At 36.1% G+C, this 18,038-nt stretch overlaps 2 protein-coding genes across 4 annotated transcripts in view; one reads left to right on the top strand and one right to left on the bottom strand.

The window, feature by feature from the left end:
- Positions 1–916: 916 nt before the first annotated feature.
- On the bottom strand, positions 917–12,247 carry si:ch211-191d2.2. Of its 2 annotated transcripts, XM_073934101.1 has the most exons (5): positions 12,213–12,247; positions 9,807–9,974; positions 9,399–9,726; positions 2,787–2,898; positions 917–2,701 (listed from the first exon to the last, which is right to left on the bottom strand). In XM_073934101.1, exons 1-5 carry the CDS (start codon positions 12,234–12,236, stop codon positions 2,611–2,613), a joined length of 723 nt encoding a protein of 240 aa, XP_073790202.1. In that variant the 5' UTR covers positions 12,237–12,247; the 3' UTR covers positions 917–2,610. The 2 variants fall into 2 exon arrangements, with proteins under 2 accessions (XP_073790202.1, XP_009292950.2); XM_009294675.5 differs by having other exon boundaries at positions 917–2,898.
- Positions 12,248–12,808: 561 nt separating this feature from the next.
- The window catches only part of cbr4 (carbonyl reductase 4), a 6,578-nt gene continuing 1,348 nt past the window's right edge, over positions 12,809–18,038 (top strand). Inside the window, exons 1-4 of one of the 2 annotated variants that reach the window (XM_073932269.1) lie at positions 12,809–12,906; positions 13,585–13,755; positions 13,829–13,949; positions 14,285–14,418. In XM_073932269.1, coding sequence (XP_073788370.1) covers positions 13,611–13,755; positions 13,829–13,949; positions 14,285–14,418 — 400 coding nt within the window. In that variant the 5' untranslated portion in view covers positions 12,809–12,906; positions 13,585–13,610. 2 annotated transcript variants of the gene reach the window in all.

The raw sequence follows: 18,038 nt of genomic DNA, 5'->3' as shown, positions 1-18,038 counted from the left end.
TAACCAAATAAATATTAAGCTTATCATTGGGCCATTTTTGTTTGTGTACATAATACTTCCCATATATTATCATTAAATTAAAAAACTAAGTTTGCTAAAAAGTTTTGTTATTATTATTGTATATCAAAAAAAAAAATCTTTACAAGAAAACTGATTTTTTATTTTTGTAAGTTTAAATACAAGATATTCAACATTAAACCAAAACATTTGGGTATATGTGCATTAAAAAAACTGGTGTTTTATCGATTCCTCCTCTAATTTACAAAAAGTGCACATAGATTCTATGTCTCTAAAAAAAAATGTAACAACTTTTCACTGGATAAATTAAATGTATTAGTTTGTTGCTTATTTAATTTTAATGGTGAGACAGTATTTACTAGGTAAGTTCCATTCTTTTTTCCACTCAATCTGTTTAAAAAAAGAATTAAAAAAAAATTTGCATTTAGGCAAAAATGTGGTTCTGCATAACTTTTTATTGCAAGTAATTAAATTTATTGTCTATAATTTTCATACCTTTTATACTTAACTGATTAGTATGTAAAATATTTGATATTTGAAATTACCAAGTAAGAGCTGAACAGGTCCACTTGGATGAATGTTGATACAAAATTTGAAAGTTTACCCGCCGTTTTCTGAGTCAGTTATTTTTCTCCAGAGCTGAAAATCTCCACTTAAACAGCGACACATGCACCAAACCTCAGCTTACGTAGTCAATAAAGGACATTCTCAAATTCACCATCTTATATGCACAATATATCTTTTTAAGGCTGAAAGTAGCCCTTATCATAACTTGCAAATTTAAGAGAAAATAAATTAAATGAAAAGGCTGTTAATATATATAACCGCTGTTTATGCAAATCACACACAGGAGGCTCATAATCATTGAACATATAATTGTTTGACTAATGACGCTTAGTTTTCATTTTAAAATCTTTATTTGAACGAGGCAACACTTTTATTTTATTTACTTTACCATGGCAAAATATCACACTTTACAATACTTTGATAGTGGATGAATAGATGTGTATTTACTGGCTGCTCAAATGACCATGTCAAACAGATTGAACCACCACTGTAATAAACATTCATTGATTTTTCTTCAGTTTAGTCCCTTTATTCATAAGGGATGGCCACAGCGAAATGAACCGACAACTTATCCAGCATTTGTTTTACTTATCCAGCATATGTTTTACATCTGCCACAAAAATATTATAAACATTCAGAACACCACACAGTCCAGAAGCTGTTTTTGGAGGAGAAAATCAGACAGCACTGTGTATCACTGTGTTTGCCGTGGCTCAGCCCCGCTTGTCACTAAAGTACGAAAGTGACTGAGACAGACAGACAGACAGTCAAACGAACCTGGGTGCGGACCTAAAGTGCTAGTGTGACAGCCCCCTTAACACTGAAAACTGGACTGACACGGTTTTAATTTACTATGATCTTCTATGTGAAGCTGCTTTGACACAATCTACATAGTAAAAGCGCTATACAAATAAAGGTGAACTAAACTGAAAAAGTGTCGAGCACGAAAGTGGAGAGCAGGGGGGGCGTTGGCGGAGAGGTGTCATGGACGAAGAACGGAAGTGAAAAGCGGAGGGTTGTCGCGGATAAAAGTGAAGATGGTTGGGGAGTCGGGACTATAGTAACAGTGAACAGGGGAGTAGGGCGGTTGAGAAGGAGGATCGTTAAAATGAGGTGCCAGATCAAATTTCAGAGGTGCTGGATCCGGAGTGTACCGGCACAATTTAAGGCCTGCTTTTACCCGTACTATAGCAGTAAATGCTGTCTTTTTTTCAAAGGATCAAAATAGGCAGAGCGGTGGAGAGTGAGGACTAGGGTTGAGAAATGCAGCCAGAAACACTCAGTGCTCAATTCTCCATCATACGCTGATCTGCTCATCCACTCATTCTCCTCCATGTTTCTTCTGGTGGCTCAGAAAACTTCCTAAATACGCAAACCTCTCTCCGCAGATGGAGCAGCGGTACGGTTTCTCTCCAGTATGAACCCTCTCGTGGGTCTTCATCACATCAAGTCGCGCAAACGTCTTGTCGCAGTGTGAACACTTATAGGGTCTATCTCCAGTGTGAGTCCTCATGTGGTTTTTTAAGATGCTTGTTTTATTGAAACTCCGCCCACAGATTTTGCACAGGTACGGTTTTTCTCCAGTGTGGTGTCTCTGGTGATAAACCATCTCAGTAGAAGATTTAACTCTCTTCCCGCATTCGGCGCACAGGTACGGTTTCTCTCCGGTGTGAATCCTCTCATGGACATTCAGTTGTGCTTTCTGCCGGAATCGCTTGTTGCAGTATTTGCACTGAAGCGGTTTTTCCTCAGAGTGGAATTTTAGATGGCAGCTTAGAGTGTAGTTGGTTTTGAAGGCTTTTCCGCACTCGCTGCACTGGAACGGCCTCTCGTTGGTGTGAATGCGGATGTGGTTCTTCATGGCGGCTTTATAATTAAAACTCTTGTTGCAGTGAGGGCATTTATACGGCCGCTCGCCTGTGTGGATTCTCTTATGAACCTCCAGGGTCTGTTTATTGCAGAATGATTTGTTGCATACGTCACACTGGACACGCTGTTCACCACTGTGTGTCTTCAAGTGACCTTTTAGCTGACTAAAAGATAAAAAGTCCTTCCCGCACTGTTCACAGTGAAACTCCTTCTTTGCCAGATGCTCTTTCTGGTGAAGTTTTCTCTCCTGTAATGTAGGAAAAATCTTAAGACATCTCCAGCAGACAGAGGCCTTCGGATCTGAGTGTTTTTTTTCGTGAAACAATAAAAACCTTTGACAGGCGAATGCTTTTCCACAGGAGGTGCAAGAGAAACTTTTCTTGGACTTCCGCTTATCTTTTGAAGTTAAAGGCGCTTCTTCATCAGACGATCCAATGTTGTCATCTGAAAGAAGCAGAACTTCAGTAAAATATATGAAGATACATTGAATAGTTACAGGGTTTATACAGAACTTCTTAGGTTGAATTTAATACCTTCAAAAAATATTAACACCAGCACGACTTAGAGCTGCATCTGTAGTGGCGTAAATGAAATATCTTTCCAAATGGAATAACATATTGCAGATAACATAAACATTTAAGTAAAGCAGAAGGATTAATCAAGATGTCACAATAAACCTTTGTGCATAGTTTTTCAACAATGTCATATGTCACGGTGCAGCACGATTACAAACCGTTTTTGGCCCTGAATTCTCGGCACGGTTAGACAACCGTCCTGAACTGTGCCGATAGATTCAGTGTGACTGTGTTGACATCGCAGGCGGCTCTGTTGCCAAGCTAAGCTACCACCAGTGATGCCAGATATAGTGGACTTTTTCCAGCCCAAAAGCTGTCCAAAACCCACCCAAACGCACAAACAATTAGACGAATATTTTATTTATTTTTAATAAATCAAACCTAGTTACTTTAACTGTCATAATTGTTAACCATACAGCAACCAGCACTAGCAGTCACACAACCACAACACAACCGAATCACATTGAAACACTCTCTCACCCACACACTGCACTACCTATTGGAGTATGTTTTACTTTCGAAATGGGGAATAAATTCGTCCCATTTGCCATTTTAAATTATTTTGAACATAATGAGGTGCTGCTTGTCAATCAGATAATGCTTCTATGTTTGTTCTTGCTGTCAATTACGGGAAAAAAGATTGATAAAAGTGTCATAATAAACCGCTGTGAGTTTAACTGCAGGCGCTGTGTGATGCGCGTGCAAGCGAGGCTATATTGATTGATCTTGCAGTCGTGGCAATAGACGTGTTGCCAACTACAGGCCTAAGCCAGTCTGTAGATCTTGAGTCCTCCAGCCAGAGGTCCGAAAACTTGCATTTCCCATGTTATAATTTAACGAGCTTGCATATATGGTTGGCTGCAAGCCAGCCGGGTACCCAGTACCCACATGATATCACTCAGCTCCTACTCTCAACATATAAATAAATCCATGCAATTTAAAAAAAAAAGGCCTGCATTTAACACAAATTGAAAATTGTCTAAATAAAATTGGGCTCATCAGATGACATTTATTACTTTTTAATGCCCTTAATTTTTTCTAATTTCATTTACTACCTTTTACAACCCCGCGGACACCCTGAGTTACTAAATGTTTCAATATTAGAGTGACTTCAAGGACTGATGGCAGCAAGTTTTCCATTACTTTTTAAAATTTCACAGACCTGCTATCAAAACCTGAGGCCTGTACCATGAAGCTGGATTATCTGGCCAGCTAGCTGAGTTTCAGTTTAGTTTGCATCAATCCTGGGTTTTAGCTACTATGAAGGTAACTCAGCTTTAATCAGTCTTTAAAACTTACACTGCGCAGCTAACCTGCTCTGGAGTAGGAAATGTTCTTTTAAGCTCACATCATATTCTGGCTACGTTCATGAAAATATGTTCAAAAAAGATTTTATGTTGTAAATATATTGCAACAAATTATGTTCTGGCCATGTTCCTGTTATGTTCAGATTATGTTTAAATATTTTCTGGTGATGTTGTTCAGGCTATGCTTATGTTATATTCAGGATATTTTCTGGTTGCTTTTTGGCTTTGTTCTGGCTATGTTTACGTAATTTTCTGGTTATGTTTGTGTTATTTTCGGATTATGGTCACACTGCTTTCAGGGGTCCGTTCTTCGTACCTCGCTTAAATGATCTAAGATGATTTGGCAGATGCTGGATCTTTTAATCTTGATAACTGACCTCTCTCTAATTTGGTTCTTCAAACTAGTTCGCGAATCAGATTAGAATGTCTAGATGAACTAATCTGAGATCGCTGCGTGTGTCGTGAAGGACAGATCTGTCGATCCTCGAAATCATGATCAGCAATGCCATGATTGGCTGACGGCACAGCAGCGTAATGACATCATCTGAATAATATTCAATTATCCATGTGAGCAAAATTACATCAAATTAGGAGTAAACCGTTTGTTAAATATGACACGCAAGAACTTTCCACATTTGTTGTGAACTGCAGGCTTTACACTTGTGTCAAGAGTATTCATCATGTATTTCAATGCATATCAATGTATTTAGTTCTATATTTAGAAAATATTTTCTTTATTATAGTAGCCGGTTTATTAATCACTTTATGGAATAACTGGATGTTTACAAAAGCATTTTGATTTTGTGAAAGGCGTCTGCAACTTTTGTGAAGCATCAAATCACTGGCATATTAACTGCCAAAACATGTTTACGACTGCATTAATGTATTATTTATTGTTTTAAAAGTCACATATTCTGCATTTCTATTACCATACACAATTTGTACTAAAGCGATCTAAAAAGTTCATATCAATAAGTTTTCTCTTTGCACCACCAGGTGGCAGTCTTTGTACTTTTATTTTGGGGGTGCAGATTGCATAAGTTTTATTAATATATATAACTTAATTTATTTTATTAATAACTATAACTTTATATATATAGTTAAAATATATTTACTATTTTCCCAAGTGTATATAACTACTACTGTAAGAAAATATCAGAATTCGGTACATACTTTCTCTATTATCTTTGCATGCACTGAGCCGATCTAATCCTGTTTATATGATTTGAACCTGCTTCCGATCAGGTTTGAGCTAGCAGAACTGTTGCTATGACAACAACTCTCGGATCAGCTTTGAAGAACGAAACGATCCTGGATTATGTCAAATCGTCAATATCCAAATCCAGCTAACTGAGTAATCCAAGTACGAAGAACGGACCCCTGGTGATATTCAGGTTATGCTCAGATTATATTCTGATATTGTTTAAATTTTTTTGCTTAATTTTGAGGATGTTCAGGTTATGTTCATGTTGTTTTCTGGTTACATTCTGGCTATGCTTAGGTTATGTTCTAGTTAGGTTCCAGTCATTATCTGGTTATGCTGAGGTTATGTTCTAGTTATGTTCACGTCACTATCTGGTCATGTTCAGGTTATGTTCTAAGTATGTTCCCGTCATTATTTGTTTGTGCTCGGGTTATGTTCTAGTTATGTTCCAGTCATTATCTGGCTATGCTCAGGTTATGCTCAGGTTATGTTCCAGTCATTATCTGGCTATGCTCAGTTTATGTTCTAGTTATGTTACTGTAATTATCTGGTTATGCACAGGTTATGTTCACGTCACTATCTGGCTAATTTCAGGTTATGTTCCTGTCATTATCTGGTTATGCTCAGGTTATTTTCTAGTTATGTTCCCGTCATTATCTGGTTATGCTTAGGTTATGTTCTAGCTATGTTCCCGTCATTATTTGTTTATGCTCAGGTTATGTTCTAGTTATGTTCCCGTCATTATCTGGTTATGCTTAGGTTATGTTCTAGCTATGTTCCCGTCATTATTTGTTTATGCTCAGGTTATGTTCCCGTCATTATCTGGTTATGCTTAGGTTATGTTCTAGCTATGTTCCCGTCATTATTTGTTTATGCTTAGGTTATGTTCTAGCTATGTTCCCGTCATTATTTGTTTATGCTCAGGTTATGTTCTAGTTATGTTCCCATCATTATTTGTTTATGCTCAGGTTATGTTCTAGTCATGTTCCCGTCATTATCTGGTTATGCACAGGTTATGTTCGCGTCACTATCTGGCTATGTTCAGGTTATGTTCCTGTCATTATCTGGTTATGCTCAGGTTATTTTCTAGTTATGTTCCCGTCATTATCTGACTATGCTCAGGTTATGTTCTAGTTACGTTCCCGTCATTATCTGGTTATGCTTAGGTTATGTTCTAGTTATGCTCCCGTCATTATTTGTTCATGCTCAGGTTATATTCTAGTTATGTTCCCGTCATTATCTGGTTATGCTCAGTATAGCTGAACAATTAGTCGTTAAAAGATCGCAATCTCGATTCGACCCCCTACACCAGAGGTGTCCAAACTACGGCCCGCAGGCCATCTGCCGCCCGCAATTAGTTTTGTGGCGGTCTGCGACGCTTTTTATAAATATTAATAGAATCTGGCCCGCTAAACAAAAATGAACGTAATTCAATAAATAACCACCGGGTGTCGCTATGACATGCCTTCCATTAGGCAGCAGTTTCTGTTATGAAGTAAAACGAACGGACAAAACTGAAGGAAACATAATTGATAATCACGTTTTGGCGAGACATGGCACAATCAAGAAAAAGGAAAACCAACAGTGAGTACAGGAAATTTCAGTCACGTTGGGGCAAAGAATATTTCTTCACAGATATCAGTGGAATATGTGTCTGTTTAATTTGCCAGGAATCAGGTGCAGTAATGAAGGAATATAATATTAAAAGACATTATAAAATAAAACATCTGGCCTTTAGCTCTTACACTGGTGCCAAACAAGATCAAAAAGTAAAACATTTAGCAGCTGCTCTATCAGCTCAAAAATAGCAGTTTTGTCGTGCTAATAAAGTGCAAGAAAATTGAACGCTGGCTAGTTATCAGTAGGGCCAGACAGAATCTGCAGACGTTTTTTTGCTATTTCTGTGGAGAATTTTGGTAAAAATCTGCAGATTTCTGCAGAATTATTTTGGGAGTATCATAACTAAAGCCTTAGAATATTACATAAAAAAATAATATCTTTTTAACTTTTATTTAATGTTTGAAATCCAATTAGATTCACTTTATTTGGTAAATAAAGCAAGTTTGTCATATAATATATCTAGTAAAAGACAGAAAATATGATTGTACACACTGTATTGTACATAAATCAGATGAACATTTTCACATTAGTCAATAATAGTACTGAAATTAATAAAAAAAAAAAATTTAGATTTACACACATTTACTCAAGTAAATAAACAGAATTAATGATGGGCAAAAAATCTGCAGAATTCTGCACATGCAGATTCTGTGTGGGCCTAGTTATGAGGTAGCTCAGCTAATCGCACAGCACAAGAAACCCTTCACTGAAGGAGAATTTATATAGGAGTGTCTGATGAGTGTTGCAACTGTAATTTGGCCAAAAAAGATTCAAGATTTTAAAAAGTCTTTCTAGAAACACAGTTGGACAATGAATTAAAATAATTCCATAATACACACACACAAATATATATATATATATATATATATATATATATATATATATATATATATATATATATATATATATATATATATATATATATATATATATATATGTATGCACGTGTTTGTAGAACGTATGTAAAATTTGGCCCGGGACAACTTTTTTTTTTTTTTTTTTGTATCTCACCCTCGGCCCCAAAAAGTTTGGACACCCCTGCCCTAGACGATCTAAATCCAGCATTTCTACGATTCTGCCAATTATATTTTCGAGTTCAGGAGAGAAGAGAAGGCGGCTGCACGAGTCTTTTCATTGTTTCACACACGTTGCTCAGTGACATTGACATCTCCAAATGATGTTGAATGAGTCACAAACTGTATTCATAAGGTATAATTCACCTAAAAATGTCATTTTTGTTTTAATGTAATGATGTTTTCGCGATCGGGAAATCACACGTGACGTGAGCTGCTGACCGTGAGCTGTTATCACAGAGAGGACGCGCACGCGCTCTACTTAATGATAGACGCGTCCGCGTCTACTTCAGTGAACAGAACCTGCATATGTTGCGAGTAACAGCTAATACAGTTGTAAATAATATTCAGTTTGTGGCACGGAGTGATCGTTTGGGAGCCGCGCACGAAGTATGAACAAGCACTTAGCAGTCAGAATGAAATCGAAAGTGTGCACTTCATTTAAATGATCATATCGCATTATAGAGTTATGATTACGACAAGCATTTGATGTTTTTTCTTTTATAGTGAACCCACAGTTGTGCAAGAAAATAAATGTTTACAATGTCAGTATAACTACTCTAGCCTATATATTGTTGAATATAATCTGATAATGGCAAATGTCTGATTTTACCAGTGAATAAAATTGTCTAATATGACAGACTGCAAGCATAAAAATAATTCAACATCAAAATTATTATAAGTAGAATAGTATTATTTATAGAAACCGGTAGACCTACACATAATATTATTATCGAGGTTGTGCCATATGTTTGTTTTTACCATACCTTTATTTTACATCTACAGAATCGTGAGAAAATCGTGATCTTTATTTTAAGCAAAAAAAAATCGCGATTCTCATTTTAGCTAGAATCGTGCAGCTCTAATGCTCAGGTTATGTTCACGTCACTATCTGGCTATGTTCAGGTTATGTTCTAGTTATGTTCCCGTCATTATCTGGCTATGCGCAGGTTATGTTCTAGTTTAGAAATCACAAACCAAAACCAACAAAGCCTGATTGAACTGGTCTGGTTTTGACAACTTAAAACTAATCCTGTAATCTGGAGTTTGTTAAACCACCATTATGGAAGAGCAAAGAGTAAGCAACAGGAAACCTGATCTTACAGAGTCTCTGCTGACATTTACAAATCATGAAAAACAGCAAGAAGTCATAAAAGAAACAAACCTGCAGGAATAAATTCATTATTGTCCTCATCATCATTATCATCATCATCATCATCATCATCTTTTCCATTTTCATCATTATCACCATCATCCTCCTCCTGGTCTCTCTGGTCTTCTTCTTCTGTGATGTTTTCAGTTCTCTGTATCAGGTTCCTGCAGTCCTCCAGTCTGATGGAGCACATCTTCAGTGTGGTCTGCTGTTCTCCAGCGTTTGGCTCAGAGCTCTGATGATCCTGAGCGTCAGTATAACAGAGTAAAGTCAGGCTGATCTCTGAGTTCTGTGTGTCTCTGAATCTCTGAGCTCTGACGCCGCACATCGAATCCTGATGCTGAAAAACACAAGAAACATCAGCTACGTCTGACAGAGAGCTCAGCAATCCACCTTCAGGACATGAAGATCTGCTCAAACCTCTGGCTGGAGTTTCTCTCCTCTTTCTCTTAGCTTGGCCTCCAGCGACGCCACCTCTTTCTTCAACTGACAGATTTGACTAAGGATATCCTCAATATCCAGCATGGACAGATCAGTTCCTACTGATTTACAGCAGCTCACGTCCACCTGCACCTCCATACTCATCATCTGGACACAAACACCACATCATCAGCAAACACACGCGTTCATATCCATAATCAAACCATCAAACTCAGAATGAGAGAAAATCTGCACAGAAAGCAAGTAAAATACTGACATTTATAATGTACATTATATAAACTGTCAGTGCCCACAAGAAAAAAAATACTCTGCAGGGCTCGAAATTGCGACCATTTTGGTCGCATATGCGCCCGAAAATTAATCTATGCGACCTCATAATATATCTGGGAGCATTAGTGCGACTGCAGATAATGGTTGTAGTGCGACCTGTTTTGATTTTTTGTAAAAACGTGCTGAATCGCTCTTCCCTGCCGCTATATTGGTTCATATTAGCTGTCATTCACTCAAGGTATTCCGCTGTCAGATGACAGGGAAGAAGCTTTTATGACCACGGGAAATACAAATGGCTGAAGAGTAAAAACTTAAAGCACACAGGTTTGCAAACCCCACCTAAAGTTGAGGCGCAGATGAAAGCGATCATGACACGTCACGTGGTGAATAATGATCCGCCAGCTGAGATCAATCGAGTACGCGCTTCTTGGGGAAGGTGCCCGAATCTCCATGCGTTGCATTCACTGCGTGTTCAGCGCAAATGTCCGCTAAAAGTCAAATCTAATACTGTACATATCATCGCCGAAGAAGCTCGCCTTTACTAAGTTTACACTGAAACTGCGGCTCATAACAAAGAGCGGTATTGCGACGATGGTTAGCGCAAGAATCCTGCTCTGCCTGCTCATAAAATAGGTCGGCTGACTCGCCTGCTTTCCACTAACACAGAAAAATGAAAATCAGCTCAGACTGAACCTTTAAATTGACACAAACTGAAACCAAAACTTTTAAAGAGTGATAGAAGTGAGACTTTACTTAATTTATTTTGTCTATTCTTTTTTGATTTGTATATTATTTTTTTAATTTATTTACTGATGACTGCTTTGCAGCTTTCACCATTGAATTGAATGATTTATTATAATCTTTTGTTTGTTTTGTAGCAGAAATATTATTTATTAAATTGACATGCATATAAAAACAGCAGTACAAAATACATATTTCTTACTGCAATGCTTCATTTTTGTTTGATGCAAACTATACAATTATTTTTCATAAAGTAACAGACTTTTTATAGCAGATTACCTACATTCATGCACATTCAAGGCAGTATCATAATGAGAAATGGAATTCATTACTATTATTGTCATTTTTTATCATCATTAATATTCTATGGCCTAATTATTAGACATTCATTTTGGAATTATTGCACACAAATATCAATGTCTTCGCAGCATTAGTTAGTTGTTTCTGGTTTTTGTCAGTCCTATTAATGTTGTTTTAAAATACAATAAATCCCTTAAAAACAATTTGCAGCGGTGCTCATTCATTTATGGTGGGTGCTCCTAAATTTTTTCTGGTGCTCCTAAATATTTGTAGTTGGGAGCACCGGTGCTACCAAGTAAAAAAGTTAATTTCGAGCCCTGCTCTGGTAATGTACACTTTTTGAATCATACTATAGTAAATAATGTCAATTAAGCTGTTGTAGTAGAATTCTATAGTTGCTCATGTAACACAACTACAGTAATATAAACAAATGACCCAATACTGTAGTTATTCTACAACTATGGGTATTTTACAAAACAACAGACCATTGTTTACTGTAGTAAAAAACAAAGTAAGCTACAATATATATGTTACATCAGTTCACTGCAGTTAATACTACAGTATGCTGGAGCATTCATTAACAAACAGTTGTATTTATTATAATATATACACAGTACATATGTACTGTATAGTATGGTTTAAAAACACTGTAGTATTTCCAATAATTTCTAATAATATTTATGCATTTGCATTGTCATGAATGTGTTTTAGTTTCATAACAGGGTATGTTTATAAAAGGAAAAATAACAAAGTACAACATATATATTACTATCAATGTGAAATATTTCATAGTGCTACTGAAATTGAATATTTTTAAAGCAGTTTTACTACAAATAACATTGAATATTTTTAAAGCAGTTTTACTACAAATAACATTGTTTAAAAGTGTTCGTGCAGTTAAACAGCAACCTTGTTGTTAGCCTACTTGTTTTTACCGTTAGTTAAGCATCAATTTTGCTACGAATAAAACAATGTAAGGTGCTTAAATAATAGAAATCACTTATTAGCCATGGCTTATTCCAGCTGTTTATAAAACGGTGTATAACGTCATATAGTAGAACAACAAACACTCACCATCGTTTCCATTGAGGGCTCCATTGTTTATTCCTTCAGTGGTTTGGCGGTCCAGTAGAAGAAAATTACCACAGCGCCCCCTACAGTACTGCTTAGCTATCGCCATTAATATTATGAAGAAAAAAAATATATAGCTTCTTCACCCAGTGACTCTTGATACTACCATGATGAAATAAATCGATAAAATTATGACATAACAAAACGAGTTGGTCCAACCTATTGTGTTTTGTTAAGGTTTATATCTACCCCAACCCTAAACCTCTCTTATTATAATGAAAAATAGTAATTAATGTCCAGTCTTAAAATTGTGCAGTAGCCGCAGTTAACCCTATCTTTTACAGTCTATGATATATAAACGCGACGTTATTAAAGCCCCTGGATTTTTTCTTATACGTAACGTTAATTTGCTTTCTGAACCCACGTCAGACATATAATAAATATATTATTTGTTTACAATTCAAGCTAGAAAGTCAGAGTAATAAATATGTTTAATGCATAAACATTTTGGCAAATGTGTATTAATATTATTTATATTAAAATACGTTAGTAGTATGCATTGGCGTTTTAGTGTGTTTGGCTCCACCTCTTGGCTCGCCGTACACAGTGTAGTCAATATGGCGGCGTCCATATCTTCAGTTCACTTTTAGCGACAAACAATAAAGAAAAAAAACTAGCGTATGAAATTGACATTAACGTGAGTTCGATGTCTTGTCATCTGAATGCCTAAATAACGTATGGTTTAATCAGTTGTAATTATGCATATTTTAACCACGTCGACTTGCGTTGTGTTTTAACAAGTGATGGCAATTCATTAACATTGATTTATTAATTTGTACACATTTCTCTATTAATCGTTTTCTGAATGTCAGATTATACTTAAAAAGCCCCAGCAATGTTATAAAAATAGGTATATGTGTGTATGTATATAAAAATGCAGTGATACCTTGTATATAACATTGTATATAGTCCATTACATTTTTACCCTGATATAGTTTAATAAATAATTTACACGACGTTTTGACATGTAAAATTGTGCATGTCAATGTCGTAAAAATGGCATGCACAAAAAAGTAATAAAAAACTCATCATTCATTTTGACCTGAGTTTTAATGGGGAATAAGAAATGACTTTTCTTACAGCAAAGCCATGAAAGTTGTCCCAAAACTTTAGCACTATGACAACACTTTCTGCTATAAGTGATGAATTACTGTAGGTGGTAAACATACTGTCAGTCAAAAATGCATATTACTTATATGTAATCATTTTGTATTTTTCTTGAATTAAATTGAAGAACAGTCACCATGTTCATTTGCATGTTGACCTTTACTCACTCAATACTGATATTTGCTCATCATCAGTGTTTATTCTGCAGATGTGTTTTTCTCTGATAGGCTGGGGATGTCCAGGCTGGCTGTGGTGTTCGGGGGTTCGCGTGGCATCGGGCGAGCAGTCTCTAAGCTGTTGGCACAGAGGGGTCACAGGATTGTGCTGTTGTCTAGGAATAAAGAAGCTGCACAGGCCACTGCTCAATCTCTCCCTGGAGGTGAATCTTTTAAAATGTCCGAGAGTCCTTTAATAGGTGTTTGTTTAATTCAGGAGTATACATTTAATTTCAGAAAACCATTTGGGCCTAAGCTGCGATGTCTCAAAAGAAGAAGAGGTTCAGAAAGCGTTTGAGACCATCAATAAGACCTGTGGCACTGTAGGGTTCCTGGTCAATGCGGCTGGCATCAACAGGTCAGACAGGATACTAAGAAATAATGCAGAAAGTAGAGGTAACACTTTATTTTAATGGGCCATTTCAACAGACATTTAACCCTAACCCCAGCCTAACAGTGTACTTATAATCTAATGAAAATTAGTTGGCATGTAGATGTAATTTAAATTCAACTATCGGACCATCAAAATAAAGTGTGACCAATGTAGATTGTGATCTTGAAAATACATGTGACAGATTGAAGATTAATTTCAGTATTTGGCTTCTAGTCAATGATCATGACCAAATAGGAGTGAAGAAGATAAATGTCACATTATTCCTCTAATAAAATAATGAATATGTGTTTATTTTAAAGAGATGCGCTATTATTGAGGAGTAAATCTGAAGACATGCTGTCTGTTTTGCACACTAACCTGCTGGGCTCCATGCTCACATGTAAGGCCGCTGTACGAAACATGCTCAGTCATGGAGGAGCCATTGTCAACATCGGTGAGCCATATTTCACAATGTACACTGTCTTATGATGATCTTATTTGTTATTTCAATTCAGAAGTGACAGCAAGGTTAAGATGAAAAAAGTGACTCTGCATCAGTAACTGAACATTTTGTGTTGATTAATTCACCACAAGATGGCGCTACAGCTTTAATATTTTAAATAATTTCACTGATTGAGCACGTCTTTCCGCACGACTTACAATGGAAATCGAATTTTTCATTTGGGTAATTAACAGAATATAAAAAAATGTTTGTTTGTTTTTTTTGGTTGAAATATTTATTTTGCATCAGTTAGGTTGGATATATAGCTCTATGATCCTATTGATGTTTACTAGCCAGAATAATGATATATTAAAGTTTTAGACAAAAATAATGTTAATAAAAATATGTAGTATGTGTTTTTGTCCAGTAAAAGAGTTTAAAACATATTCGTAATTGCATCAAATAAAATGGACAATAGTATTAGCATATTAAAATGCAAATAAGGCGTTTAATATTATCTTTCACAATGTTTGTGAAAATTAAATGTCAGCAAATGTGTCTGATATCATTGTCATTTAGCATAACATATATTTATGTAAAAATGAAGCAACATGATTATTCTCAAGTGTACTTGTACTGTCTAATCAATCTTTTTTTATTTGACTTGTTGAAAAATGGAAAAACCTACACTGTAAAATTTTTTTGTTGATGTTGAATCAAATGAGCTTTTCAGGTAATCTCAAATCAATCAAACTGACTAAAAATATTAAGTTAAATTCTGTATAACATCCGCTGCGTTAAAACATGCTGAGGTTGGTGGTTCATTCCGCTGCGGCGACCCCGGATTAATAAAGGGACTAAGCTGACAAGAAAATGAATGAATGAATGAACATTTGTTGAAACCTGATTAACTTACCCTGTAAAAAAACAGTTCCACACAATTCACTCATGTTGTCCCAAAACAAATCGATTAATTTAACTTAACAAATTTAAGTGGATTGAACACAAAACTATGAAGTTGTCCTAAAAATCCCCTCAAGAATTGTGTCGTTTCTGTTCATCTTAAATAAGTACACTGTAAAAAAATACTGGTTACCTTTAATTTTTAAGCTGAATCAAATTAACATTGAGAGTCCATTAAACTTACATTATGTTAAACTGAGTTAAAACAGCTTGTGTAACTTTTAAAATTAGGTTAGAACATGATTAACTTAGTTTAATATATGTTGTCATGACTAAGTGATAATTTTTTTATGATGTAGCTTGAACATAAAGCAAAATCCTTTTTGTGTGTATTAAAACAACTTAAAGTAACAAAAGCATTTGTTGTCATGACTTTTTGTCATATGATGTTTTCAGTGTAGTGGTTTGAAGGATAGTGTAAACTGTGCACAGTGGTGGAGAAAGTACTGAAAAGTAAAAGTTTTAGTCATCATACAGTAAACATCCATCATATCTCATCAGTGACATGCGGTCTTAACATTCTCTGAGTCAATGCGTGTTAAAGTATCTTCTTGGACACTTTTAATGCTTCCAAACAGTTTGCTGCAGGTCTTGAGGTAGTTCATTATGATGTGATTTACTTTCTCTATGTGATCTGATTGGACAGGAATAACAGGACTGATTTTTCTAATCCCCATAGACAGGTAATAATAAAGTAGTGACTGCAGGTTGAAGGAAAGTAGTGGAGTAAAAGTACCAATACTGCACTAAAAATGTACTCCGGGGAAAGTAAAAGTACACATTTTTAAAACTACTTAGTAAATTACAATTCCCGAGAAACACTACTCAATTACAGTAGTTTGAGTATTTGTAATTTGTTACTTTTACACCACTGCTGGTGTATTACACATAATGTCACATGTATTGGTTAGAAGACGCTCACGCTAAAGATGTTGGAGTTTTTCTGCTATGAAAGAAAGATTTGCAATAAAGGATTTAGAACAGAGATGCTCAAAGTAGGCCCCGCGGCAGGCCAAAGTTAGCCCATTATAACCTTTGATTTGGCCCAATGTCCTCTGAGAAAAGAGTGAGAAGGATGGAGAGGGCTGAGCCAAAAGCCTTTATAAGAGATTGTCATTTCTAATTTGGCGTAATTTTTTTTTGTATGTTTGTTTTATTGCTGAACTACAGAAAAAAAAGCTAACTAAAATGAAATCTCATCTTATTCTCGTCCGCTTTTCTGGGACTGGGTCGCGGTGGGCAGCAGTCTTAGGGGAGAAACCCAGACTTCCCTCTCCCCAGACACTTCCTCCAGCTCCTCCGGGGAGATCCCGAGACATTCCCAGGCCACCTGAGAGAATAGTCCCACCAATGTGTCCTGTATCTTCCCCAAGGCCTCCTCCCAGTGGTACATGGTAGGCGTCCAAGGGGCATCTGAAACAGATGCCTTAGCCACCTCAGCTGACATCTCTCGATGTGGAGGAGCAGCAGCTCTACTTCGAGCTCCTCACCCTGTCTATAAGGGTGTGTCCTGCCAACCTGCAAAGGAAACTCCTTTCGGCTGCTTGTATCCGAGATCTTGTCCTTTCGGTCATGACCCAAAGCTCATGACCATAGGTGAGAGTAGAAAAGTAGATTGACAGGTAAATTAAGAGCTTTGCCTTTCGGCTCAGCTCCTTCTTCAACACAACAGACCAGTACATCAACTGCATTGCTGCTGCCGTTGCACCGATCCGCCTGTCAATCTCACGCTCCATCCTTCCCTTACTCATGAACAAAACCCCAAGATACTTGAACTTCTCCATCTGGGGTAAGGACTTTCCTCCAACCTGGAGATGAAAAACCACCTTTTTCTGGTGCAGCAACATGGCCTAGGACTTGAATTAAAATGTTTTAATTAAATGTTGTAAAAAGAAAAAAAAAAAGATTTTTAAAAATGTAAATGATGTCAATCAGCAGCAAATCAAGGCAAAAACTAGTGTAGTGCTCCATTCTGTTATAAATGAGATTGTTTTTGTCTTTACTGTAATAAGTTCATTATAAAATGTAAAAAAAAAAAAAAGATGCTGTATTATTAGTTAACATAAAGCAGTGTTTTCTAGTTATTTTTAAATATTAATAAACGAACTAGAAAATTACCCATGACAGCTATATTTACTAGCCTTAATCAAGTTTGATTTTTGGCCTTTCATAAGAAAAAGTTTGGGCACCCCTGATTTAGAGCAGGGGTTCCCAAACCTTTCAGCCTGCGATCCCCAAAATAGCAATGGCAGTGACTCTTGACCCCCATTTTTCAAGGTGGTTATACTGTAAATATATAAACATTGCAGACACTAAGGCATATATATACATGAGCATATTGACAACACAAAAATGCCACAGTCTATAAACAATATCATGTTTTTTTATAGTCATTTATTAATTAAATTACATTTTAAATTAAAAAATAAAGGCTGATGGCTGATTTTTATTCGTATGTTGTCGTTTCTACGCAACGGTTAACTCTCTTCTGTGGGTTATGAATAAAATATGGTAATTCAAATAGTTTAATAAAATTTATTTTAGTTTTAGTCACAGAGCAACCCCTTGTCATGGTCCCGTGACCCCCACTTTGAGAACCACTGATTTAGAGAATAGAATGAAGACAAAAAATCAGTTTCATTTGATTTCTTTGTGTTTTGTTTTTGTCA

The sequence above is a fragment of the Danio rerio genome, chromosome 20, assembly GCF_049306965.1.
Source record: "Danio rerio strain Tuebingen ecotype United States chromosome 20, GRCz12tu, whole genome shotgun sequence".
Lineage (NCBI taxonomy): Eukaryota > Metazoa > Chordata > Actinopteri > Cypriniformes > Danionidae > Danio > Danio rerio.
This window is presented reverse-complemented; position numbering and strand designations above follow the sequence as displayed.